The sequence below is a fragment of the Mustela putorius genome, unplaced genomic scaffold (assembly GCF_011764305.1).
Source record: "Mustela putorius furo isolate JIRA1106 unplaced genomic scaffold, ASM1176430v1.1 tig00000585_pilon_pilon_pilon, whole genome shotgun sequence".
NCBI lineage: Eukaryota > Metazoa > Chordata > Mammalia > Carnivora > Mustelidae > Mustela > Mustela putorius.
The window spans coordinates 11,082,588-11,106,779 of NW_025421424.1; the positions used below are offsets into that span (position 1 = coordinate 11,082,588).

The 24,192-nt window shown below is 55.8% G+C and overlaps 1 protein-coding gene across 2 annotated transcripts; it reads right to left on the reverse strand.

The window, feature by feature from the left end:
• Positions 1–2,989: 2,989 nt before the first annotated feature.
• CSF1 (colony stimulating factor 1) lies at positions 2,990–22,596 on the reverse strand. 2 transcript variants are annotated; one of them, XM_045081931.1, is made up of 10 exons: positions 22,450–22,596; positions 21,983–22,229; positions 18,702–18,824; positions 17,397–17,459; positions 15,613–15,783; positions 12,067–12,214; positions 9,779–9,909; positions 9,177–9,229; positions 8,783–8,841; positions 2,990–5,109 (listed from the first exon to the last, which is right to left on the reverse strand). In XM_045081931.1, exons 2-9 carry the CDS (start codon positions 22,019–22,021, stop codon positions 8,796–8,798), a joined length of 774 nt encoding a protein of 257 aa, XP_044937866.1. In that variant the 5' UTR covers positions 22,022–22,229; positions 22,450–22,596; the 3' UTR covers positions 2,990–5,109; positions 8,783–8,795. The 2 variants fall into 2 exon arrangements, with proteins under 2 accessions (XP_044937866.1, XP_044937865.1); XM_045081930.1 differs by having other exon boundaries at positions 9,779–10,812; positions 22,450–22,595.
• Positions 22,597–24,192: the final 1,596 nt, after the last annotated feature.

Sequence of the window (24,192 nt, forward strand, 5' to 3'; positions counted from 1 at the left end):
CCCCCATCTGTAACCTCTCCTGCCCCAGTGCCCCCCAGTCCCAGAGCTGCATCAATATGGACTCCGGATAAGGTCATGGGGGTCAACCTGCGGGCCTTCCTGTGGTCTCAGACCAGAGATGGCGCTCTATGGCAGCCATAGTCCCTGCAGGCCTCAGTGACCCTCTCTGTGGGTCAGTCACTTTGCCATGGGGCTTTTCCAGCCAACGTGGTCCACCTTATTCCCTCAGCAGTCCCAGCCTCCAGGCCAGCAGAGCCCGGTCACAGGCCCTTCCCAGAAACCGAAGTGGGAAACTAGGGGGCAAATGTGCTGCTCTGGCAGAGGGGGACTTCACTGGAGTAGGGGAAGGTGGGCTCTTCTCCCTTGGCTGCCCAGCAGCTGACCTGGGCACTGCCCATTCCTCCATCACATTAGCACCTTGTTCAAGGTGTCATCAGACGCCCAGCCAGACCCCAGGCCACCACTGGTCCCTTCCTTACAGGGCCAGCCTTCTACAAGAGGTTAACCTCAGGCTTCTTCCTCATCATCTCTGATTCACTTTCCTGTCTCTGGCAGGATAATGGTTTGGGGTTTGGCCAGACCCTTCTCTGGCGTACTCGAAGACAGAGTTCCTGACCCTCCCTGCTGATGGGCACCTACGGCCTCCCAGAGCCACTTTCCCCTGGGTCTCCTACCTGTCCCCTACCTCTGCTCAGAAATCTCTGAGCTACAATGTGTCTGAAACCTCACCCAGTTGGGAAACAGCCAGCTCTGCCAGCTTCTGCTGAGACGAGTCAGGCCATGGTAGGCTCCTGGCTCCCTGGTGGCTGGCCAGAAGGGAGCTGTGCTTAGACCGGGCCCTCAGGGACCACTTGGCAAGGATAACACCAGAACCCTCTTTATTTGGGAGCAGCCCTTTCGAGTCCATGTGGTCCCTTCTGGTGCGTCCCCTCAGACGAAGTACACCTGATTTGTATTCTGAAACCAGTTCCAAGGATGAGGAGGAAGCCCAGGTTCAGAGAGGGCACATAATTGCAAAAGTCCGCCCAGCTCAGCAGTAGGAGAGCCAAACCAGCTACCTACGTTCTCTTGCTCTGAATCCAAACTATTTTTCCATAGATAAGAAACTCCTCAAGCAGCCGCTTGCAACCTGGGAAACCCAGGAAAGTCCTGCTGAGACTCTCTGGACTTTCTTTGTGGATGTTTCCTGAGGCTTCTGAAAAGGGAGGTGAAGGGCAGCCATGCTTTTTCTTGGTTGGTTGGGGTTTTTTTGGCCAATCTTTGCTTTAAAGTGTCCATTCCATCCATAGCCCAGTGATTAGTGAGGGTTCTAACCTAACCTCATCTCCATCAGAAGGCCAGGAGAACCTTCCTCTGAATGTTCCTCCTCTCCTTGGCTAATGAATGAGTATAGTTATTCAATATACATTCCATGGATTAGGACCAAGTAAGGCCCTAGAAAAGGACATCTGAGAATTCTGGTCAGAATTTGCATTGTTATGCCTTGTTCACTCATTCAGTATTAACCTTTCGACACGCATTTATTGGACACTTACTGTATGCCGGGTAATCTTGGGCACTGGGATACACTGGGAAGGTTGTGGAGCATTTCCTCCTACAGTTCACGGCCCAGTGGGATGGACAGACAAATTTGCAAGCTCTCAGTTGGTGGGAGCACAGAGGAGGAAGGCACTAAGCTTGGGTGGGCCTGCGGGGCCTATGACAGGGCAGAAAGGCTTCTCTGAGGAGGTGATTTTTAAGTTGGGCTTCGGAGGAAAAACTATGAGTAAGCTTCTTCAAAAATCTTTTCTGAGGGGCTTTTCATGAAAGATGGGATAAGCTTCGGGGAATGGATGAGGAATAGGATGGTAGTTGGCGGGGGGGTGGGGGTTAAGATACACAGAAGGATGACACTTAGTCCCTGGCCAAGTTTGTTTAGGGCCAGTCCTGGCCCTATAACCTTGGTCCCCTAAGTGTAAAGACCCAAAGTTTTCAGTCAGCATGCTCCAATAAGATTTCTGTGATGGTTTGAAAGATCTTCCGTGTCCTCCAACATGGTAGCCACACGTGTGGCTAGTGAGCCTTTGAAATGTTGCTAGCATGACTGAAGAACTGGATGTTTACTTTTATTTCGTTTTAATTCATTTCAAAGTAAATAAACACCATGTCAGACAGTGCACCTCTACGTGCTTCTCACCCTGGATCACATTTGAATCACTTAAGATATCTTTCAAATTTCTGATGCTTGGTGTCTGCGTCTCTCCCCGTGAGATTCTGATTTTCTTGATCTAGGGTGGGGCTTTTAGGGGCAACAACTCAAGTGACTCTCAGGTGAGCAGGGGTTGAGAACTACCGATCTAAAATCTTGTCTGCTGCATCTCACGGGTAGGGAGGGCCTGGTTTCACAGGGCTACTTAGGGTAAGTGTCTGAGCTGTGCTGGGCCTTCAGTCACCCTGGCCTTTCCCAACACCTGTCTACCCCTCCAGGCCACAGTGCCCAGTGGGAGGATCAGGCCCTAAGACCCTTCACAAAGGATCTCAAAAGAGACTTGTTGACTCTCCCTCTGCCAGCCTCACCCACTCCCTAGCAGAGGTAGCACTCATCCACCTGAGCCCTGCTAGGCCGTAGTCTCCTGTCCCTGGAGAGCAGGGGACAGCCAGGGTCAGTGTCAAGGAGCCCCGTCCTTGCAGGCCTGGGGGCCCTTGGACAGAGCCCAACCAGCCATTTTCCCAGGCTGGGCGAAGCTGGGCTGGAGCAGGGGCCACGGGCCAGGCCTGAGGTTTGGCTGGTTTCTGTCTACTTTCCCATTAAACAGATATGCCAGTGAATGTGTTTGGGACAGCAATGATGCAGGAGGTTTTGGTAACAAGACTGCAGCTTGGAGAGAACCCTCTTTCCCCATGTATCCTGGAAAAAGTTTTCTGAGCTGGGGCTCACCCAGCAGCTGCTGCCCACCCACCCCTGTTTTTGCCCCCCACGCCCCAAAAGCACTTTTCCATGACTCACACATGGCAGCTTGTGCACTTCTTTTATTATTAAATATATAAGCAGCTTCCTATTTTTTAAATAGATATTTAAATGACTTTATATAAAATAATTCACCACTTCCAAGTATAAAAACAAAATCTCACAGTGTGTGAGCCAATGTTCCCTCTCAGCTTTCTCAATGAAAGGATTCCTGTGCAGGTAGCCGGGGGTGGGGCTCCCAGAGGTCTGGGGGCCTTCCCACACCTGTGTCACCAAACGCCCACAAAGAGCTTCTGCAATGGGCTGGATTTGCTTTCTTCACTTTTAAAATACTATACGTTTGGGATGGGAGAGGAATGCCTTTTTTCTGTGTTTGTATGTTTTTTTTTCCCTTTCACTTTCAAATACATATTTTCTGGCATCAAATATAGAGTCTGTGACTAGTAGGAGCCCCACAAGGCAAGTTCCCCGCTGCCCTTCCTTCAGCAGAGAGCAGCAGGGCAGGGGAGGGGTTGCGGGCAGGAGACCCCCACTTTTGAGGGCAGGAAGAAAAGTTCATGGGCCCTCGTCCAGCGGCCAGGAAGGCCGGGATCTCTCACTGGTGGGCCCAGGACAGCAGGAGAGGAGGGGCACAGCAGCACAAAGGGACCAAGGCGGGGTGATCAATGGCCCTGACACCTCCTGCCAGCTCTCAGAGCAGTGGCCGTGGGCTGGCCCAAGAAGCTGAAGCCCTCAAGGCAGACTTGGAAGTGGATGCCTGGTCTCTTTCCCACCCCGGCTGGCCTGGTCAGAGAGATAGTGGAGGGGCGACAGCTGGGGAGATCACTGCCTTCCTGGGTGGGGAAGGAGAGGGTGGGAACAGGATGGGACCTGGGTGCCATGCTGTGAGGTCGGCACAGGCTTGCTGCTGTGGTGGGGCCAGGGACTGGTATGGGAAAGGAGACCAGGTGGCAGGGTCGGGGTGCAGACCCCCTCCCCCAACCACCTTGGCATACCCATAACTGCGAAGACCCGGTTTCCGTGGGAGCGCCCCCTGCAGCCTTCCCCGGGGGTGGGGGGGGTCTGCCTCTGCCCTCCCTTCCACTAGTCACTTCCCTCTTGGGAATGTCAAAGTGCAAGACGCAGAAACCTGCGAACAACAATAAGGATGCAGCCTGAAGACCAGCTCCGGCTGGAGGCCCAGGCGTTTCTCCTGCCCCACCCACCCTGGGGAGTCGAAGCCTCGGTCAGCAGAAGGTCAGGGGCTTAGGGGCTCCCTCAGTCGACACACAAGGCCAGCTCGGGCACTAGGCGCAGGCTGCTGGCAGGAGGCCGGAGGGGCGGGAGGATGGACGGACGTTCGCTCACAGGGATGGACAGGGCAGGCTGTTCAGCAGGCAGGTTCAGTATTCACAGTGCAATGGCTTCCTTCAGGAGGGGAGCCTCTGCGCAGCCTCCCGGAGAAGCTCTGGCAGAGCTGGAGGGAAGGTGGGGCAGATGCTGGAGCTGGCTCTTCCCCTTGGCCTTGGAGCCAAGCCAGACAGGTCCTGAGGGCAGGGTTGACCTCCCCTCTCCACCTGGCAACCAGCAGAAGACACCTGGGCAAGCGGAGGGTGTAGGCACCCCCCAAGCTGTCAGCACGGACCAGCAGGCCCAGAGGCCTTCTCTTCCCGGCTTTTGGGCTGCACATCTTGACGGGAAATCTAGCCGACGCTGGCCCGCCCTGCCGAGCTCATGCTTCTCTCTCCGGAGACAAGTCCCTGCTTGTCGGTGTTGGGATCCCTTGGCACCAGGCAGTCCTCTGAGCACCAAGGCTCTTCCATTCCTCAGTGCCCATCCTGCTCTCCCAAGTCCTTTGGGCATCTGGGTCCCTGGCCCATCACGGTCCCTGAGGCACAGAGGGTCCTCAGCGGGGCTTCCCAGCCTTCCTCTAGTGAATGGGAGCCTCCAGGGCCCATGATAAACATTAGCAGCGTGGGGGACATCCTCCAGCCCTCTCGTAGTCAGTCCAGAGTCTGAGGGTCGAGGGCAGAGGGACCCCAGCCTCGCTGCTCTGGTCTAGTCCTGGCAGGCAGGAGCTCTTGTGGTGGGCAGGTCACATTCCCAGGAGAACAGCTGGGGGGGAGGGGTGGTGGACACTCCCATCACATCTCTCCCGTGGAGAGACTATCCTATGTGCCCAGCTGTAGGGGAGAGAAAGAAAGACCAGTCAGCTGAGTGGGAGTGGAGGGAGGGGTCACTGAGGACATGAGTGGGGGAGGCTTAGCGTTCCTGTGGGCTCATGGCCATGCTGCAGGCAAGACTTCCATCCGTCTGCTCCCTCGCCTTCCCAGCCACCCCAGACACCGCAAGGGACCAGGCCGCTTTTCCTGGCAGTGACCCAAGCCTCTGGCCAGACTGGGCTCACCTCCTACCTCCTCCTGGGGAACTAGGGACCGCAGAGGGAGGTAATGGGGCCTGGTAGAGGCTTAAGCAGGGCTGGGGGAGGGTGTTGATCACTGCTTGAGTGGCAGAGGCTAACGGGGAGGGAAGGGGCATTAGAGGACCCTTAGACCCCTTTCAGACGAGATCGGGCGCGTTCAGGGTGGTATGGCCGCAGACTAGACCCCTTTTCAGATAAGACCATCTCACTGGCCTTGGGCCAAGGACTGAAGGGTGATTCCAGCTAACTCTAGCAAAGAGTTATACCCTACACCATTCATCACAGAGGGTCATCACACGTGTTACTCTGGACAGCAAGTCATGGGTAACGAAGAGGAAGAACCAGAGGCAGTTCCGGAACAAGGAAACTCCCATTTTGCCAGTTGGCATGCTAACCCCTAAGCCACCCAGCCTCCTTCCCAGTGGGCTGAGGGACTTGCCTCCCTGCACCATCCATGGGAGCCGGGGCCCTGCTCCCTCCAACCCCACCCCCATCGTACTCCTTGCCCAGCATCCTTGGAACGCTTTGTTCCCAGAGCAGAAATCCCCTGGACCCTATCCAAGAGTTTGACTTTGGATCCTGTGTGGAGCTTCCCATCCTGACCATCCATAGGCCTACTGGCAAAGTCTATGTTGGACAAGGAGGGCAGATGGGACCACAGCTTCTGGCTCCCAGCCCATTCCCATGCTCTGGAGAGGGAAGAAGGGAGAATCATAAAATGGACATGAGCCTCCCTGGGTACAGCTGGGCCACAGGCCCTGCTGGAGCTAGGAGGGAAACAGGACCAAGTGGGTGAGCTCCACTGCCCCTGTGTCCTCGTTCCTTGGAGTGGAAGGATTAGGGTCTGTGTTTTCTTTCTGAGCATCCCTCTATCAATCTCTCTGCCTGTGTTTTTTCCTGTCTCTTTGTCAGAGTGGTAGGTACCCTACGGACATGCCCTGAGTCTCCTGTGGCTCCTGGGGCCTGGGCTGGACCTACTGATCCGAGCAGAGTCTGGATATGGCCCCTGCCCTGGGTTCCCTCTCCCAGTGAGATTTTGAAGGGAGAAAGGGGGAAAGCTTGTCAGGGCCTGAGAACAGGCAGGCAGGGAAAACAGAGAAGGAGTACAGAGGAGATGAGGCAGAAGGTCAAGACCAAGGGGGGAGGCTGGCAACCAGAAGGAGGTGTAGCCTTGGGCCATGAAGGCCCCAGGGTCCTTGGTCCCTCCTCTGCTTTCCCAGTCTTGAGGAGGTCTGGGCTAGTCTCATAGCCCTGCCTGTGTCCCGTCTGATCCGCTCACCCATCTTAGCCTACCCCACCAACAAGGGGGGACCCCGGGGTTCCAGATATGTTGCTTCGCGCTCTTTTCTAAATAGACTTTCCTGATTTTGAGTGCTCGTTAGGTCCCTTTCACGTCGAGGAGTGGCCCAGACCTGTCACTGTACACATGGGAAGGTCCTAAGGTACTCACTTGCTTTTGGCATGTGGTATAACGAGAAGCCCAAATGGGTTACCGCAGCTGGTCAGCCAGCCGGCCAGTTAGTCAGCAAATCAGGCTATTAGCCAGCTAGCTAGCCAATCAACCAGTCAGCTCACCAATCAACAACCAGCCAGTTAAGAAGTTACCAGCTAGTCAGTTGGTCAGTCAAAGTCACCTCAACAGCTGGTCAGTCAGTCTGTCAGAGTCTATTAGTTAGCTGGCTAACAGGTCACCCAGAAGACCGGTTGGTTAGAAACAACCAGCCAGGCTCAGGTGGTCAGTCAACCCTTAAGCCAACCAGGCCACATTTATTGAGTTTGTGACAAGTATGGAGAAGCCCTCTCTGTATAAGAACATGGGACAGAAGAAAATGGCAAAAAAAGTGGAAGACACAGTCCCTGCCCTCAAGGGGCTTACAGCCTCCTTAGGGATGCAGACTATACATACACACACAGAAGAAGGTTTGAATATGTATAAAAACAACTTCCAAGTAAGTGCAAATTGATATAATATGAACCAAATACAGAAGGGCTGAGAGGTAGGAACTGAGGAGCAGGCAGGGGGTGGGGAAGTCAGTCTGGAAAAACGGGAGGTGGTGGGGTGGGGGGGCTGCCTGGAATTGGGGAGCCAGGGCTGAGGAAAGATAAGGATCACATCTTTATCAACAACGTGGGTGAGGACAACAGAAGGCGCTCCTCAATGTGCAGGAGACACACTTGGGAGGGCTAGGAAGACAGAATGAGGATTTAAAAACTATTTCCATGGGCTCAGGTGCTGGGCAGAAACCAACGAGGTGGTTTCAACAAGAACACACAGAAACTCCTACACCCGGGTTAAAAAAACAAATCTGTCCATGTAAGGGAAAGAAGGCCTGGCTTGACAGAGGTTTATGGGAAATGGAATTTGGGGTTTTAACAGACCACAAGCTCAACATAGGACAAAAGCACGAGGTAGCTATTAAAAAACAAAGCAGAAAACCCACTAACGCAATATGAATCTGTGCAAATAGAAGATTACTGTCCAGATCAAGGAAGGTAACAGTCACTGTACTTGGAGCTGGTAGACAACATCTGATGCACCATGTCCAGGGCTGCAGGCCCCATATTCAGAGGGACATTGACAAACAAGTGTGTCCAAAGGAAGGTCGCCAGGATGGTGAGGGGTCTGAAAACCGCAACATATAAGGAACGTTTGAGGCACTTGGCCACACTCAGCTTAGAGAATTCTTTAAGGGGAAATGGATAACAGACTTGAGACACTGGAGGGCTCTCATGAGGAGGGAGAACCATCATGGAGGGAGCAGGGAAGCTCCCTAGAGGAAAGACCCCCTCCCAGCGCTCCTGGGAGATGAGAGGGAGCTTGCCTGGGACTGGGAGCACGGGCCCAGCAGCTGGCTGACCCCGTCGGGTGTGAAAAGGGAAGACCCCCATGGTGGGGGATGCTGGCCAAATGACCTCTAAGAGCCTTTCCAAGACTTAGGTTCTGTGGATCCATGAATCTAAGGCAGGGACATAGAAACGATCTTGGCTGGGGTGCAGGCCGATAGGAAGCCAGTGAGAGGTGGAAGTTAGGGCTAGCTGCTGGAGGAGCCTGGGAGCCCAGTTGAGAATGGTGGGTTTGCAGTGGGTAGCGGTGCAAATTCCCCAGGAGGGTAAAGACTTTACACAAGATTTTGGTTGCTCTGGAATGAAGAGTGGCAGCAAGACTAAAAAGCGAATACAGAAATTAATAACCCAATACACGGGTAATAGTGCCTGGCTCAGACTGGGGGGCAGGGAGAGGGAGCGGGGAAGACCTGAGGATCCCGAAAGGAGACAGTTGGCAGGATCTGGTGATGGGTGGAAAAGGGAGTGGGAGGGGAGGAAGTTAAGTGTGGCCCAGCCTTGGGGGAGTTGGAGGTTTCCCCAAGGTCGAATGACTGGAAAAGGGCTAGCTCATTTTAAGGGGTGGAAAGAGATCCAAATCAGAGTCTTACCTTAGAGACCCCTCTACACGGGCAGTTCTACCTGTCTGTCCTCATCCTGGGTCAGGGGGCTGCAGGCAGAGCATAGGGCTGGTATAAGACTTCAGCAGAGGCTGAGGAGTGAGGGAACCCCTTACATTCGTCCCCCAACCCTCCCATACATGTGCTCCAGCCCTCTCAGATTCAGAAGACCCAGAACTGCCTAGCCCTAAGAAGAAATCGGGAAAAATCCCAGCTATCTGGTAAAGAAGAAACGCCCTTCCTCCTCTCCGCCTCCCATCCTGCTCCACTTCCTCAGAGCAAGAGAAAGAAAGTCTCCCCCAGGTCTAGAAGGGAGACAGATGCCAAGACACACCCCCCCACCCCCGTGCCTTCCAGAGCATTCCCACCCCGTGGAAACTCTCACCTGCCCTCTGGTCGCTCCATGGGAGAATCCACTGTCTGAGGCTCTCGATGGCTCTGGGGACAGACAGCAAAGAGCAGGTTCACTGAGGAGCTGGGGACTGATGTGGGAACTGTGGCCTCACCCCCAGGCAGGGGTGCCCAGGGGAATAGCTGAGTGAGTTATCAAAGTCGCCCCCAGCTACCCAGATGTGGGGATGAGCCACAGGCCAGGAGAGATTTCTGAGGCCTCCCTTCTAGGTCTCACCCTCTCTTCTCCCCAGGCTGGCTGCTTCCAATCCCGGGGGTTCCCTGGGCCCAGGTGCCACAGAACTTCCAGCGAACACCCTACCCTCATAGCACTTTGCTTGGCCATGTGGGTTCTCTTTCCATTCTTGGCCCAAGAATATTCTCTCCCCGTCCCTTCCCGTTGACTTTATAAGCTTGGGTTTCTCGCATTTTTAAAGAAACCTTCCATTTCAACCTCTTATCTTCTGTGTTCGGTTGGGCCCCCGTCTTGGTGTCTGAGGAATCCAGCAGGGCCCAATAATCCTCTGACCTGCTCCTCCCCCCAGAGTGTGCCCCTCCCCCCATAAGCTGCCCTCCCCTCTTGGGGCCTCTCCTTACCCGCCATCTCCGCCTGTAGAATAGGAGGCCACCGACGGCCAGCAGGACCAGGATGATGCTGGGCACCAGCAGGTGGAAGGTAAACCGGGGGAGCTGAGGGTCAGAGTGTCTCTCCTTCTGCCTCTCATGGCCTGTGTCAGTCAAAGGAATGGAGTTATAAGGGGCGGGGGCCCTGGCTGCCCCCTCACTTGCTTGTCTTCCTTCCAGCTCTGTGGGGCTCCTTCGATCCCTGGTGCTCCTTCTGCCCTCCAACTCCCCGAGGGGCAGCACAAGGCCCCAAGAGTGCCTTCTGGAAAGCTTTGGGCGTGCAGAGAGGGCCGAGGGATTGCTGAGGCCTCGTGGCGGCCGTGACGGGGTCCTGGCAGAGCTTGGCTCCTGGTGGTCTCTGGGCGGGTCAGATGGATGGTCTGTCTTCTCAGGTGTGTGACTCTGGGCCTGGCCAGCGGATCTTGCAGGTCCCACCGTGGGCAGGGGAATGCCAGTCATGTCCTCTGGCTGCTGGCCCCTGGCTGAGTAGGACAGGGGAAAAGGTGTTGACAAGAGGTCACTGGGCCTGGCGGTCGTCTCGGCCTGGAAGCTGCCTCCTTCCAGCCTGGAGGAAGAAAGCTCTGCCCCTTGGGGTACGGGACCCTCACTAGCCTCTCCAGAGGCCTCTTCCACGGTCCAGTTGGTGCCCAACGCAGAGTTAAGAGTGTCCTCCATCCCCAGGTCGGGGGCCCCGACAGAAGGCTGGGGCTGAGGTGACTCTCCAATGGAGCTGGCCCCCACACCTGGGGGCTCCGGAGATTCAAAGCTCTGGCAGGTGCTCCTGGGTGGTCGCTGCTTGGCGCTTCCTGGGTCCAGGTCCACTGTGCGAAGGGGCTGCTCACTGGGCAAGAGGGAGCTGCCCTCTGTCCCCTCAGAGTCAGCCCGGGTCAAGCCAGCCATAGGGGCCATGGAGGGGGCAGGGGGCTGCTGAGGGGAGACAGAGGCCAGGTCACTGCTAGGGGTGGCTTTGGGGTACAGGCAGTTGCAATCAGGCTTGGTCACCACATCTGAAAGAACCACAGAGAGAGGGAGAGAGAAAGACGGGGAGGAGATAGAGTCACCAGCCTCCAGCACAGCTTTCCCAGGTGGGGGAGGGGGTCGAGAGGGGGATATGGGTCCAGGGGCAGTCCCTCACCCCCTAATTCAGCGCTGGGGCGGAGGAGAGGACAGTACTGGAGCCAGAGCTCAGGACACAGGCCTCAGGCAGTGAAGGTACAGATTGCGGGGGTCTCACAGGCAGAGAGCAAAGAGTGGGTGTAGAGACACAGATCGGGGGCCAGGGGCAGGGAAGACAAGGGAACACCCTTTCCTGAAGTTCCAGCCGGCTAGGTGCCAAGCCAGGGTTAAGCAGCAGCTAGCCAGGAAGTGGAGCAACGGCCTCCAGGACTAACCCAAGTCACCCCCAAGTCCCATAGACAGTGTCGCTTGGAAAGCAGCGAGGCAGTTTCGTGCACAGCCAGGGGCCACACAGCCAAAGCCATGGGCGAGAACTAGCTGGGGCTGGAACACGGCCAGTACTTGAGGCCTTGGTATTGAAGTAACGAGACTGGACTTGGCCACTGGCAGGTCAGGTCGCGGGGACTCAGGCCCTGCCTCAAGGAGCAAGGTTGAATGTAGGAGGACACAAGTGACATGGGACGCAGAGACGAGGACACGCAGGGTACGCATGTGTGCAGCTGGGCCTGCACTGGGAGCTTCTGAACGATGCTCAGACTTCAAATCCAGCCTTTTCCATTGAGGGGACACTTAAGGCGTCCTGGGGACTTCTGGAGCCAGGGTATCCTGGTGGTTCACAGCAGGGCTCCTGGCGCAAGGCCCTGGGTCCCAGATGGAGCCTCGGTCTCTCCACGGAACCCCCTGTATATTCAGCCAGCCTGCAGAGCTGGCAGGGAAAGCCTCCAGGCCTGCAGTGTTCTCCGAGGGGGGCCCCTTTCCCCTGCCCTAATCTTACAGCCACCAGCATGATCCTTCTCAATGCTTCCACATGCAGACATAGTTGGTGTGCATGCACACACATGTCGGAAAAGACATGTGCCCAGGCCCACCCAGAGGCACAGGAAGCCACATATGTACACAAGGAAAGCACATCTGCACACACACAGGAGCACGAGTAGCAGCCAGGCTGCCTCCCCAGGGTCCCTCCAGCCTCCCTCTGGCCTCCCTCCAGCCTCCCTCGGGCCCCATGTCTCACCTCCCAATCCCTGCTCTGTTGCCCTCCCTCCTCCCCTTGTCCTGCACTCACTGGCCTTTTCAGTGCTGACCTTGGATGGAGCACTTAGCAAAGCTGTCGTTGCAGTTCTTGCTGAAAATGTTCCAGTCCTTTTTCAGGAGAGTCTTGGTTTCATTAAAGACATTCTTGATCTTTTCCAGCAACTGCAGGGGTGTCTCATAGAAAGTTCTGACACAGGCCTGGAAAGAGAGCAGGGACCCCTTGGTGAGGATGAGCATTGCTCTATGTCTCTTGCTTGTTTGCCAAACTCCCCTGGCCTTTCTCACATCTGTCTCCTTTTTCTCTTTCATTTTCTCCTTCCCCTTGCCCCTAGCCTGTGGTGGAATCAGTCCTGAGAACTTGAGATACGTCATTTATTTGCAGATCTATTTAACACATATCTGTGTGCCAGGCATGTGACAATTACCTGGGAATCAAGGAACGAACACCAGAGACATGGTTGGTGGCTGAGTTGGACACTGAGTCCAGCAAGGCATTTGCCTTATATGCACTGTTACAAGTGCAGTGAGTCACATGGAGAAGTGCGGAATGATGTGAGAATATTACAACAAGTGGAACTAAATGAGGGCTCAGGAGAATTTCCCATGGAACCAATGAAAAGAGGAGCAAGAGTCACCCAGGAAAGGAGGCAGGGTTGGAGAAAGCCGTCCACGTGCTAAGAACAAACTGTGCAAAGGTCCTGAGGCAGGAAAAGCCTGAAATGCCCAAAGACTGAAAGATGGCTGGAGTGGATACAGGAAGGCCATCTAGGAAGAAGGTACAACAAGAGATGCAACTGAGAGAGGTCAGCAAGGGCCAGTTCCTGCAGGCCCTGGTTGGCCATGTTGGAAACCGTTAACTCGATCCGTAGAGCGAAGACAAAACATCCGAGGGGTTGCAGGGAGGTGGGTGGTGGCACGATCCGACTTAGGTTTTAGAAGGGTCATCCTGCTGTGGTGTGGAGCAGGCCATGAGGACTTGGGTCCTTCTTCAGCACTGGTATGCCTTGGAAGGAGGGCTGAAGCTACCTGTAGTCCTGTCTGCTGAGCTGTTCTTTTCTATTCTCCTTGTAGGAGCCAGGTTCCCCACACCCACTGGAGCTCGCTTCACACACTTCTGGCTTTCTTCCCACCTCTTGAGCTGCTCCTCAGTCTCCTTACCAGGCTCCCATCCTCCAGCTGATTTATAAATTCTGGCATTCCTCAAGGCTGTCCTGGACTCACCTCTCCTCTCACCCCAGATGATGCCACACAGGCCCATGGGTTCATCGGTGGCCTACTTGCCGATGAGTTCCAAATACTGAGCTTTCCCTTACCCCCAGGTGCACAGGGGAGAACTGTAAGCTTAACTAGGCTCTGAGGTCCTCAGCGCCATCTCTAAATGCCCACGGCCTGTGTACAGTAGGTCCTGGGGGGATGGTGACCCAAGGGATGAATGAATGAACACAGGCATGAGAAGACCATCGCTCAGCTCCTCCACTCACTGGCGGAGCGGACTACCGCGTTTTTGCTCTTTTCCTCCTCTCTAAAGTCAGAGCCATCATCCTTTCCAGCTTCCCCACCAGGGCTGTGGTAAGAAAGAGGGACACTGGCGCTCTCTCGCCCTTCTACGTAAACCTCCGTCTCCTTCGTACCTCACCTCAGTCTTCATAGAGAAGACAGCAGCCATCCGACAGAAGGTCCAGCTGCCCACTTATGACACAGACACTACGCCTTATCTCCTCAGGGGCTCTGATCCCCGCACCAGCCTTCCCCTCAGTACACCGGCTCCTCTAGCCTCAAAAGCTCCCTCCTTCCTCAAGGCTTCCACCCCACCACTGCTTCCACACGGGCTCTAGGCCATGTGCAGGGTGGGTGGCTGGTGAAAATGCAGGTTCCCAGGCCCACCCACAGACCCAATGTATCAGACTTTCTAGGGGTGCATCCCGGGAATCTGGAATTTAAGCAAGCTCTCCAAGGGATACGTATGAACTTTAATGGTGGAACACCCTGGCTTCAATACCTCTTGGGACAAAGAGATCCTCCTGCAACCCCACATCCCTCTGGCAACCTCTCCCTTTTTCTGGGCCCTTGTGGAGCTGAGCTCCTCTACAGGGCAACGTCTATTTCCTCTGTGTTCACCCATTGGTAGCCACCTCCGGTGGCAGCTGCACACTCCTAGACCCATCAGACGCTCTCCTACCCTGGTCTTGCTTGGACTTTTCAACCCCATTTGATAAAGGCGACAACTCATTCCATCTTGAGACCCCCCTTCTCCATGGGTCCAGTGAAATCAGTCCCCTCAATTTTCCTCCCACCCCTCAGGCTGCTCCTTCCCAGTCTCCTCATCGGGTGCTGTGCCTACCTGGCTTCTGAGGGCCGGGGTTCCGGGGCCCTGTCCTACCATCTCCCGGCCTCCTGCATGACATCCTTGCTGCCCCCTCTTTCATGAGCATCTTGGCAGCCCAACTCAAGCCCCAGCTGTCTGCTCCACATTTCTGCTCAGCTGTTTCACAAGCATCTCGGGGTTGTGTTCCCCAATCTGAGCTCCTGCTCTTCCCCCGAGTCTGCTCCACCTACTGATTTTCCCCATTTCACAAGTTCCGCAGCTCCCTAGCCCAAGCCTCCTGTTGGCCTCCCGGCCTCCATTCCTGCCCCCTGCAGTCCCCTCTCTGCAGGGCTACCAAACCCGCCTCACAGTTCCTTTCGGTCACTTCCTGTTCACCAGGGTGCCCCTCACACTTCAGACAACATCCCATGTCTATAAGGCCCCCCAGTGCGCCCCCGCTGGCTTCCACCTCCTCCCCTCTCTCTGTCTCTTCCATGCCTTGGCTCTGATGACTACCGGTTGGCCTCCTGAATGTGTGTGTAGCCGACCTCAGGGTTTGGTGTGTAGCCCTCTCTGTTCTGGAATGTTCTGACCAGCCTCACTGCCTCCTAACTCTTACTCCTCTTTGGACCTCAAATGAATATTCTCTTACTCAGAAGCCTTCTTCTTCCCTGCTTCCTCACCACCTCCCTTTTTAAATGAGAGTGCCCTTTGTCTCTCGGAGCCGCAGGGAGGCCCCCTTCACGGCTCCCTCCCTCGCCTCCTTCAGGCCTTCCCTTGCCTGGTCATTGCCACCCTACATCCCCCATATTTCACTCATATGTTTTGTTAACTGTCTCATCCCTTCCCCCAGACATAAGCTCCCTGCATGCGAAGGTTTTTGTCTGGTTTGATCCCAGCTGTTTCCTAGTGTCCAGACCAGTAAATGGCATGCAACAGGCACGCAGTGACTATTTGTTGAATGAATGAACGGTCCTCAAGCTTCATAATGCTATTTATTTGTCATTGTTTAATGGTTGTCAGCCTCCCACGAGGGTGTGAACCATGCTGTTCTTGCTCGTGATAACACTGATGACATCATCAAGGCCTAGCACTGTGTCTCCGACCTGGCAAGTCCTTAGCAGAGGTGTGTGGGGTGAATCCATGAATGAGAGCGTGAGTGAGCAATGACCCAGGGTTGGGGGAGAGTAGGGGAGACATGGGAACACCCTCTGTGTATCTGGGCAGGCGTGGGACCACCAAAGCCGCCCTCTGCTCTCACTCCAAGCTCCCGGCTCCAGAACACTCCTACCTTGCCCTGCTCTTCATAGTCTTTGGTGAAGCAGCTCTTAAGCCTCAGAGAGAGTTCCTGGAGCTTCACAATGACGTAGGCATTGGGAGTATTGTCTTTGAAGCGCATGGTGTCCTCCATGATGTCTTGCATCAGGAAAAATGCCTTCTTAAGGTAGCACACAGGATCTTTCTGGAAAACGAGAACCTGGAGTTTATGGTCTGGCTGATGTGGTCTGGGAACCCACCAGGCTCTGTGGCGGGTGCCCTCATCCCTGGCTGAACGAGGGCTGCAGCCTACCCTACCCCTGGCCCTGAGGGGGGGCCTGCCCTTGAGGGAGGGCCATGCCACTCCAGTCCAAAGGGGGGCGCTGACCCCAGCTGCTCTTTCATGCTCTGTGTCTGGGATCTGGAACTGCTAGGAACTGGGGTAGAGGGAAAGACATGCATGGGCTTCTGATCAGAGATAGCCTCGGATTTCTGGAAGATGAAACTTTAATCAGAATGGGTGCACATGCATAGGGTGGGTTCTGGGGGAATGCTCCGTGTCTCTGTCTCTCTTTTGGCTTGCTTTCACAAGTCCGTTACCAGGTGGCTCCTTCTAATCCTCCAGGCCACAGGAGAACTAAAGACCATCTGAGGGCCCAAAGAATAACCTTAGTGTTTTGTCTCCCTGAGAGATGGTAGTTGCTTCAACAGAGATTCGGCTTTGGCTCTGTATTCCTAGGACCTAGTCCCATTGATTCCTAGCAGAAGAAACGTGCTATGCTTGTTGAGGTGTGAAGGAGGGAGTGAAATACTAAGGTGATTCTTTGGGCCCTGATGTGGTCTCCAGTTCTGACAGATGTGTGTATGGGTCAGGTGAGCAGAAGCTCAGAGATGGGAGCAACTTCTGGGCACATCACAGTGATTTTGTGTGAGGCACAAAGATGAGCGGATGTGGCCCAAGGGATGGGGTGGGAGCAGTTGGAAAGGCCTCACAGGTACAGGAAGAGCTTGTGCAAAGGCCCGGAGGCCAGACGAGGCAGGCGACCAGGGCAGTGGGTGGGACTGTGCGGTGTAAACCCCAAGCTGACCAACCTGGGCTTTCTCTTAGAGTGAGGGGACCCTGCCAGGTTAGGGAGCGGGAAATGAAGATAATGGGTTGGAGTTCCAAGAGCTCCCCCTACTGGTGGGGTGATGAGTGCATTAGAAGCAGCAAGGCCTCTTAGGAGACTCTGGAAACTGTCCAAGCAACTGATTGGGTGAGGCTGGGGCAGAACCCAGAGCTGCTGGGAGGCCGAATGAGCAGCTCTTGGTGCCTGGCTGGGTGTGGGGTAGGAGGAAGAGGGAAAGGGCTGGACCGACTCCCTGGCTGCTGCTCTGTCTATTGGATGGAAATGACATCCTTAAGGAAAGCATGTGACCCAGAAGTCATATTGGTTTGCCTCAGGCCCTTAGAGCCAGCCTGCCTGGGTTCAGATCAGGCCTCCACCACTCAGTAGCTGTGCTCCCTTAACCTCCCTGAGGACAATAACCAAGATCAGCATGTCACATAATTGTCAGGATAAAATGAGAAAGTGCCTGGCACATTGAAGACCTTGTCTGACAGGTGCCAGGGCCAGGAGAAGGGAGGCTGTAGGGGGCTTGAGGCCTGGACCTTGTTCAGCCCTGGACCCTAGCACCCCAGGATGGAGCACCAGCGATCCTCCCAACCTCCCCCTACCCAGTTACGGGATTTCTCCTCCCTTCAAGCTCCTACATATACCCACCTTGGGAAGCACACAGAGGGCCGGCACATGGGCCTTGTAAATAACCATAACTCACCAACTGCTCCTGGTCTACAAACTCAAAGGCAATCTGGCAGGAAGTCTCCATCTGACTATCAATCTGCAAGAGAGAGTAGGCCGGTGGTGGCTGGGTGTCTGCAGCTCAGCTGAGCTGGCCTAAGAATGAGAACTGGAGTTTTGATCCTCCTCTACCTCCCCACCGACTATGCTGGGAAAGACAGAGCCAAGGGGAAAGACTTGGGCCTCCCACAGGCCCAGGCTGGGCTATAGAAGAACAAGAAGTCTCCTCCTTCCACCTCCCACTCCATCAAATCTAGCAAACAGCCATTAGTTATAAGGAAAACTCTCTAAGAGGATCTAGGGCCTAACCTTCCATGACAGGTAGTGAGCTCCCTATAGTGGCAGGAATTCAAGCATAGGCTAGACAAGCTCTGGGGATTTGGGATCTATAGGGGTTGGGGCTAGATGTCCTGAAAGCCCTCCTTGGCCCCAAGAGCATTCTAAGCCTCAGAGAATGCTGTGGCTCTTGGCCCAGCTGGGACAGCTGCAGTAGCTACATGCAAGAGGGAAAGTGTAGAGGTAAGAAAGGGAGCAGACCCAGCCTACAGGCCCCAAGCTCAGGGCCCCGGAGCCGGAGCCGGCCTCAGCAAGTGGTACTCCACCCTGCCTGGCTGGCCCAAGTGATAGTAGATTCTCTTCTGAGCAGGACAGCGGCCATGATGGTAACCTGATTCTGCCTGGCTGAACCACATTTGGAATTGGGAACCTCTCTGCCAGCCCAATTAGAATAAGGCACAGGCTCCTTCATGACGGCCTGGGTGTGCAGTACTTCCCAGTCCTAGGCCTCAGTCCAGAGCCAGGAAAGGGAAGGTGGAGGGCTGGGAATGAGGCAGGAGCTTCCCCTCCCACCAGATCTGGCTGTGGCCCTGATGGCAGGCTAGCGGCATGTCTGGGAGCCCGGGAGTCCGGGCCCACACCTGCACACAGCAGGCAGACAGGGCTGGCTCCCTGGAGATGCTTCCTCTCACTGAGGGAGATCAGGCCTCACCAACCCCTTCTGAATCCAGGGGTGACCTTCCAGGCAATCATCAACTCGGGCAAAAGCTGGAAGCCCACCCACTCCACTACCTGCAGGCAGAATCATGGATGGCTTCAGGGTTGGGTGTGGGTCAGAGGCCCTGACACTGAGAAGGTCAATGAGGAGAGCATCAGTAGAGCCATGAATCACGGCCTGCACAGCTGTGCTTCTCTGCCTGCAACCCTTGCCTTGGACCCTGTTCCCTGGCTCCTGCCTCAGTTTTCCTAGAGGGGAGAAGGTAGATAGGCACGGCCGCGTACTCACCAGCTGCTGGAGGAATTGCAGGTGTCCATTCCCAATCATGTGACTACAGTGCTCCGACGCCTCCTCGGTAATACTCCCTCTCACCAGGGGACAGACCAGCAGAAGCAGGGGTGTCAGCCATGTCTATAATAGACAGCACATCATTACTCCCAGTTTTCCATCTCTCTAGGAACCCCCATGCCCTGCCAGGAGGGAAAAAACAAGGACCTCATACCCACAGTGCTCCAGACTACAAAGCCGCAGGATGCAGTGTTCCCCAAATCCACTTTCTCAGGATTTCCTACCTGGCATGCGCAGTCTTGCGCTCCCTTGACAACTACCCACACGTCACCTCCTCCAAGAAGCCTGCCCAGATTCACCCAGGCCAAGCCTGACAATGCACTGAACTTTTCATGAGGACCTGAGAAGTGTTCCTACCTGCCCAAATTTCAATTACACGGGCAAATCCTCGAGTGCAGGACTGGCACCTGCTCATTGCTGTGTCCCTGCAACATCAAACACAAACTAGAGAACTTGTGGGTTGCCCACTCTTCTCAGGTTCACTTTCATGCACCCACTCCAGACTTCAAGTTGGAGACATTTCCCCTGGGCCCAGCCCTTCCTCCCACCTGATTCCACACAGGTCTGGCTTTGCTACTGGTAAAACCGGGGCCCCAAACTCAATTTCACTGGGAACTTATCCCATGCTGGAGACCTTTTGGAGCTCTGTGTGTGTGTGTGTGTGTGTGTGTGTGTCCAAAGGAGCCCAACTGCTTAACCAGAGGCAGCCCTGCCAGCTCTAGGCCATCCCTGCCCCTTGGAACCCCATCAGGCTCTATATCCAGCCAGCCAGCTCTGATATGACCAGGAAGTGTTCTGAGATCTCTCCCTCCTTTTGCGCCCACCTGGCCTGGGAGCTTCTCACCCTCAGAGTGATGGGACTAGCGCCTGATACTCCATCATTCCCCCTTCCTTCCTCTCTCCCTCCTCCTCTCCGAGGTCCCCTCAACCCTCTCCCTGGCCCAGATCTCCCCTTCTCCAGCCAGAGGCAGCGGGATTCTTGAGCTTTCTTCCCCCAAGCTCAAGGTTGCCTCCTGGCAGCTGATGTCCCCAGATTCAGGGAAATGCTCTCAGGGTGGGGAGACAGCTGGCACTTTCCTGGGTTCTGGGCTCTGCCTCAGAAACCCAGATGATGAGACAAATACTGCAAATAAACAGCACATTGGAAAAACAAGGAGGCTATGAAACAGCCTACAACAACGACATGCTGATTTACATATAACTACAAGTCCAAAAGCTTGTTAGCTCCTACCAGAGAGGAGAGGCCCTGGCTGGGTTACCAGGGAGGGCGCACAGAGGGGAGGCCTCAGTGAGGCCTTGAGAATGGGGGAGAAGTTGATAGCAGAGAGAGGAAAGGGGAGGTCTGGAGGGCAGAGGCCCGGGACGGCCCAATGCCATTCAGTAAAGGCTGAGGGTCCTGGCCTGATCTGGGGGAGGGAGAGTAGAGAAGAGGGAGGACAGCCATGGGGGTACTTCAGGCTCTGTTGGGCAGAAACCTTCAGTTCAGGACCCACTGGAAATGGGGCCATGCAGAAGGTGTGTCTCCATCCCAGACTGGCTGCCACGGAGGTTCTGAGCCCCCGGTTTTGCATGGTATGGAGGAAAGAGTCCGTGGGAAAAGAGATACTCAGGAAGACAACCTTGCCACAGGCACTTCAAGATCTTGATGCCTCCTGGCTTTCAGAGCTGTTTCAGGCACTGGTGTGGGAATACTGTGGCCACCATGTGGGAAGCTGACTTTGAAGGTGGCCCAAAAGGACCCCCACCCCTGCCCCTGGGGTCCCAGTTTTGCCTCAGAGGATGAGCCATATGGGCACCCAAGGGTTAACACTCTGGTTCAGCTCAAATGTGGCTGGGCAGGCTCTTCTCCCCCTCCATTCTTCCTCCCACCTTCAGGCCTCCGCCTCTGGCAGAGCCACGAAGGCACCTTTTCCCTTTGCGGCAGGCCCAGACATCTCTCAGCCCCACTGACCAGCATCACCTGTCCCTTCCTCCTTGTCAACAAGGGCCCTGGAGGGACCTCAGCGGGACCGGACCTCTGGCTGCTCCCGTCTAAAACCAGCCCCCTGCTCTCTCCACCTTAGCCTTCTTCATGGTCTCCCTCCAGCCCTTATCTTTGTCTTGTTGCCTATCAGCTCCCCCTCCACGATGTCCCCTCCCAGCCTTGCCTCCTCTCTCTCAGCTGGGCTTCCTCCCTCTGGGGATGGATGTGCTCTTCCTCTTCCATCTCAACCCCACCTGCAACTCCTTTCCATTCCCCTCCAAATATGTCTGCTTCTCTCCCAGCCAGGTTTCTCTTCCCATTCTCCTCTAGGGCTCCCCAGAAGCAAACCCACCCAGAGACCACCTTATCGATCATTGACAGTGCCACCCTGCACTTTCTAGAAGATGCCCCAGCTAGTGCCTGCAGTTGGGTCCAGACATTCCCCCATGCAGCCCTGAGCAGCCCTTAGCACACCCAGGGTTCTGTGCCACCAAACCCTCTTTCCACCTTCCTCTGCCCCCTCTAAGACCAGGATCTCCCCAGCTGACTGAACCAGATTTTGCAGTGAAAAGGTTCAGAACTAGTTCCAGAAAGCTCAGGAGTCCCATCCCCTGCCAAACAGACTTGATCCAGCCACCCAAGTCCCCAGTAGCTCCTGCCCGCTCCCTGGAACAAGTAGAGGCTTGCCCAGCTCCTTCCTTCTGCCAGCAGGTTCCTGGGCACAGGCCTTGGCATTCTGTAAGCCGGCTGACCCCTGAACTTCCCCCACCCAAAAGCGCCCACTCCCCCCAAGCAGGGTCTGGAAGCATGTGCGTGGCCCTGAGGGGAAGATGCCGGCTGCGAAGGCGCCACACTCAGCGCCCAGCCTTTGCCCCTGACTCTTGGCGGTGTCCGGTCAGGGGAGAGAGAGGCAGGGACTTCCACAGAGCTGGCAAAGAGCCTTGGCTTCTAACCCTTCTCTCCTGACAGCGGGTGGCTCAGTGTGCGCCTCGGTGCAATGGGGTGAGCAGCGTCCCCTTTCCAGGGCAGTACCGCAGCCCCGGGAGCAGCTGCAGGGCGCCAGGGGGCTCAGTCGGGGCGCGCCCGGGACCTCAAGCAGCCGCGACGCAAAGATGGGAAGGACACCGGAGCCCGCGGTCTCCGCGGGGGAGCGTCGCCGGCCGGCGCGCCAGGGTTATGGGTTCCAAGGAGCCGCGCCGCGCCGCCCGCTCCCGCCTCAGCCTTGCCGGCCCCCCGCAGCCCCGCGGCCGCCGCTTACCGTGGGAGGGCAGCGCCCGGCGGCGCCCCGCGCGGTCATACGGGCAGCTGGGTCCCGGGCCGGGCGCGTCGGCCGCCCTCGCTAGCTCGCTCGCTGGCCGCCGCAGAGTCTGCTCCCCGGCCGAGGGCCGCGCTGCCGTCCGGGGGGTGCGGAGAGCGGGCGGCTGCGCCGATAGCACCCAGGCAACTTTCACTTTCCACCAGCCGGGCTCCACTGGCCAGCTCCTCGGCACAGCCTTTTAAGCGGACTTGTGGGACATGTGGTTTATGGGAAATCACCTTGGATAGGCGCCAAACACACACACACACACACACACACACACACACACACACACACACACACAGACACGCGCGCACACAGACACGCGCGCACGCGCGCGCGCGCGCTGCCACAAAACCCAGACACAGACACACTCCAGAGCCCCCACTCATCCGTCTCCCCTCCCCCGCCCCCGGGGCCGGTCTTACCCGTGGTCCTCCCAGTCGCCCTGTTTTCTGTGCTCAGCTCCGGAGCCCTCAGCAGAGCACGCGGGCTCCACTGACTCCCGCCCTCCCGCGCTCCCGCTCCGGACCGAGCCTTTCCTTTTCTTTTCTTCCGCGCTCTTTAGGCAGATCCGGTGCTCGCTCTCTCGCTCGCGCTCTCTCTCTCTCTTTCTAATACTCCTCTCGAGGGACTTTCCCTCCAGGCCTGAAAATTCCCAAATCTGAGCAGGAAATGGTTTGAGAGCAGGGGCAAACACTGGAGCCCGGGGCCTCCCCGGGTGGTGCACGGGGCAGCAACCCGGTGGCGTTCGAGTCAGCGATTTGCAGCAGCCCCCTTCTTCTCTGGCAGCCCGCTCCAGCCGGGCTATTTCATTTGGGGGCAGGGTACAGGCAGGGAGGCTCGCTACCTGGCCCGGGAGGAGAGGGACCGTGTCCTGTGGCACAGAGCCACAAGGCTGTACTCTGTGCCAAGAGACACCCAGAGCACTTGACCTGCCCGATGGCTGATAACCGTGCTCCTTTCTGATGGCCCAAACCTGGGGTGATTGGTACCTGGGCCCTAGATATCTCTTGATGCTTTTGGAAATGGATTTTCCGAGATGGTTAATCGCACTGTGTCTCTCCATGAGAGTGAATCTATATGAAGCCTAATAGGATGAACCTATTAATTATAATGCCAACCTCAGGCTTTTTTTCCTTTTTGCATTCATCATAATTCCATATCTCGGTCCCTCTGGGAGGCCACCCACCCTCACCCCCTGGGAAATACATGATATGAGGCCTGGTCCCAAAGGCGTATCTCTTGTCGCTTGCTCCAAGAGTAAGCAGTAATTTTACATCCTCGTGCCCTTGCTCACACTGGTTCCTCTGCATGGAATGTTCCTCCCCCCTCCTCGTTAAGGCAAACTCCTCATCCTTCAAGCCTGAAATAATACCACATCCGCCACTAGCAAAGCCTTCTTTGACTCCCCAGGCCGACTAGTGGTTCCTATTTCTGTATTCCCACCTTGGCTCCTTCCTTCATGGTGGCCCTGGTAAGTTGCCATTTATTCATTGTCTGCCACATTCTGAGAAGCATCTAAGGGAGTACTGGTAGTTTTATTGGGCCCCCACTCTCACTGAGACTTCCTTCAGGCTGGTCCTTTGCTCACTTACCTAAGAACAAGTGCCTAACACACCCTAGGTACCCGGTGACTGAGTCAAATGAGGCCAGTAGAGAACAATTCATTCATTCAACAGATATGCACTGTGCTGGCCCCCAGGGGCTATGATAATGGACGTGCGTACAAGTCCCTGCTTTCAGGGGCTTGAGAGTGGTTAAGAGCTAAGGAGTGCTGGCCAGTGGTGGGTCCTCAGAGCCTAGAGGAAGGAAGATAAGAGACAGAGCCCAGCCAGAGGAAAGAGGTAAGGATTTACTTCCGCCAGGCATGCTTTGTCACTTGTCCCTTGTACAAAAAAACCCACACAACACAGTAGTGCTTACAACTGATAACGGGTTAGAGGAAGTAATGTGAGGAGACAAACCACTTGGCTTGTTGAAAGGAAGTCAAATTTTACTTGCTCCCTCCTTTACCACCCAGCGCTGGCTCAGGCTCCTAGGAAGGCAGCGGTCCTCTCCGTGGGCCCACGCCTGCATCCCTGTTCTCCCTGAACCCTGACTTTGCCACTTAGACATTAATTTCCCTTTCTTGCCAAAGTGGTGAGGATTGAACGGGATGGCGCGTGCAA

What these genes read in the sequence shown, in the direction of transcription:
- CSF1 (XM_045081930.1), bottom strand. Translation starts at nt 22,021, where the DNA reads ATGACCGCGCGGGGCGCCGCCGGGCGCTGCCCTCCCACG. An exon ending in TTGTAGACCAGGAGCAGTTG is followed by an intron (nt 15,784 to 17,396) that starts GTGAGTTATGGT and finishes CTCGTTTTCCAG; the next exon opens with AAAGATCCTGTGTGCTACCT. An exon ending in TGCTAAGTGCTCCATCCAAG is followed by an intron (nt 10,813 to 12,066) that starts GTCAGCACTGAA and finishes TGGTTCTTTCAG; the next exon opens with ATGTGGTGACCAAGCCTGAT.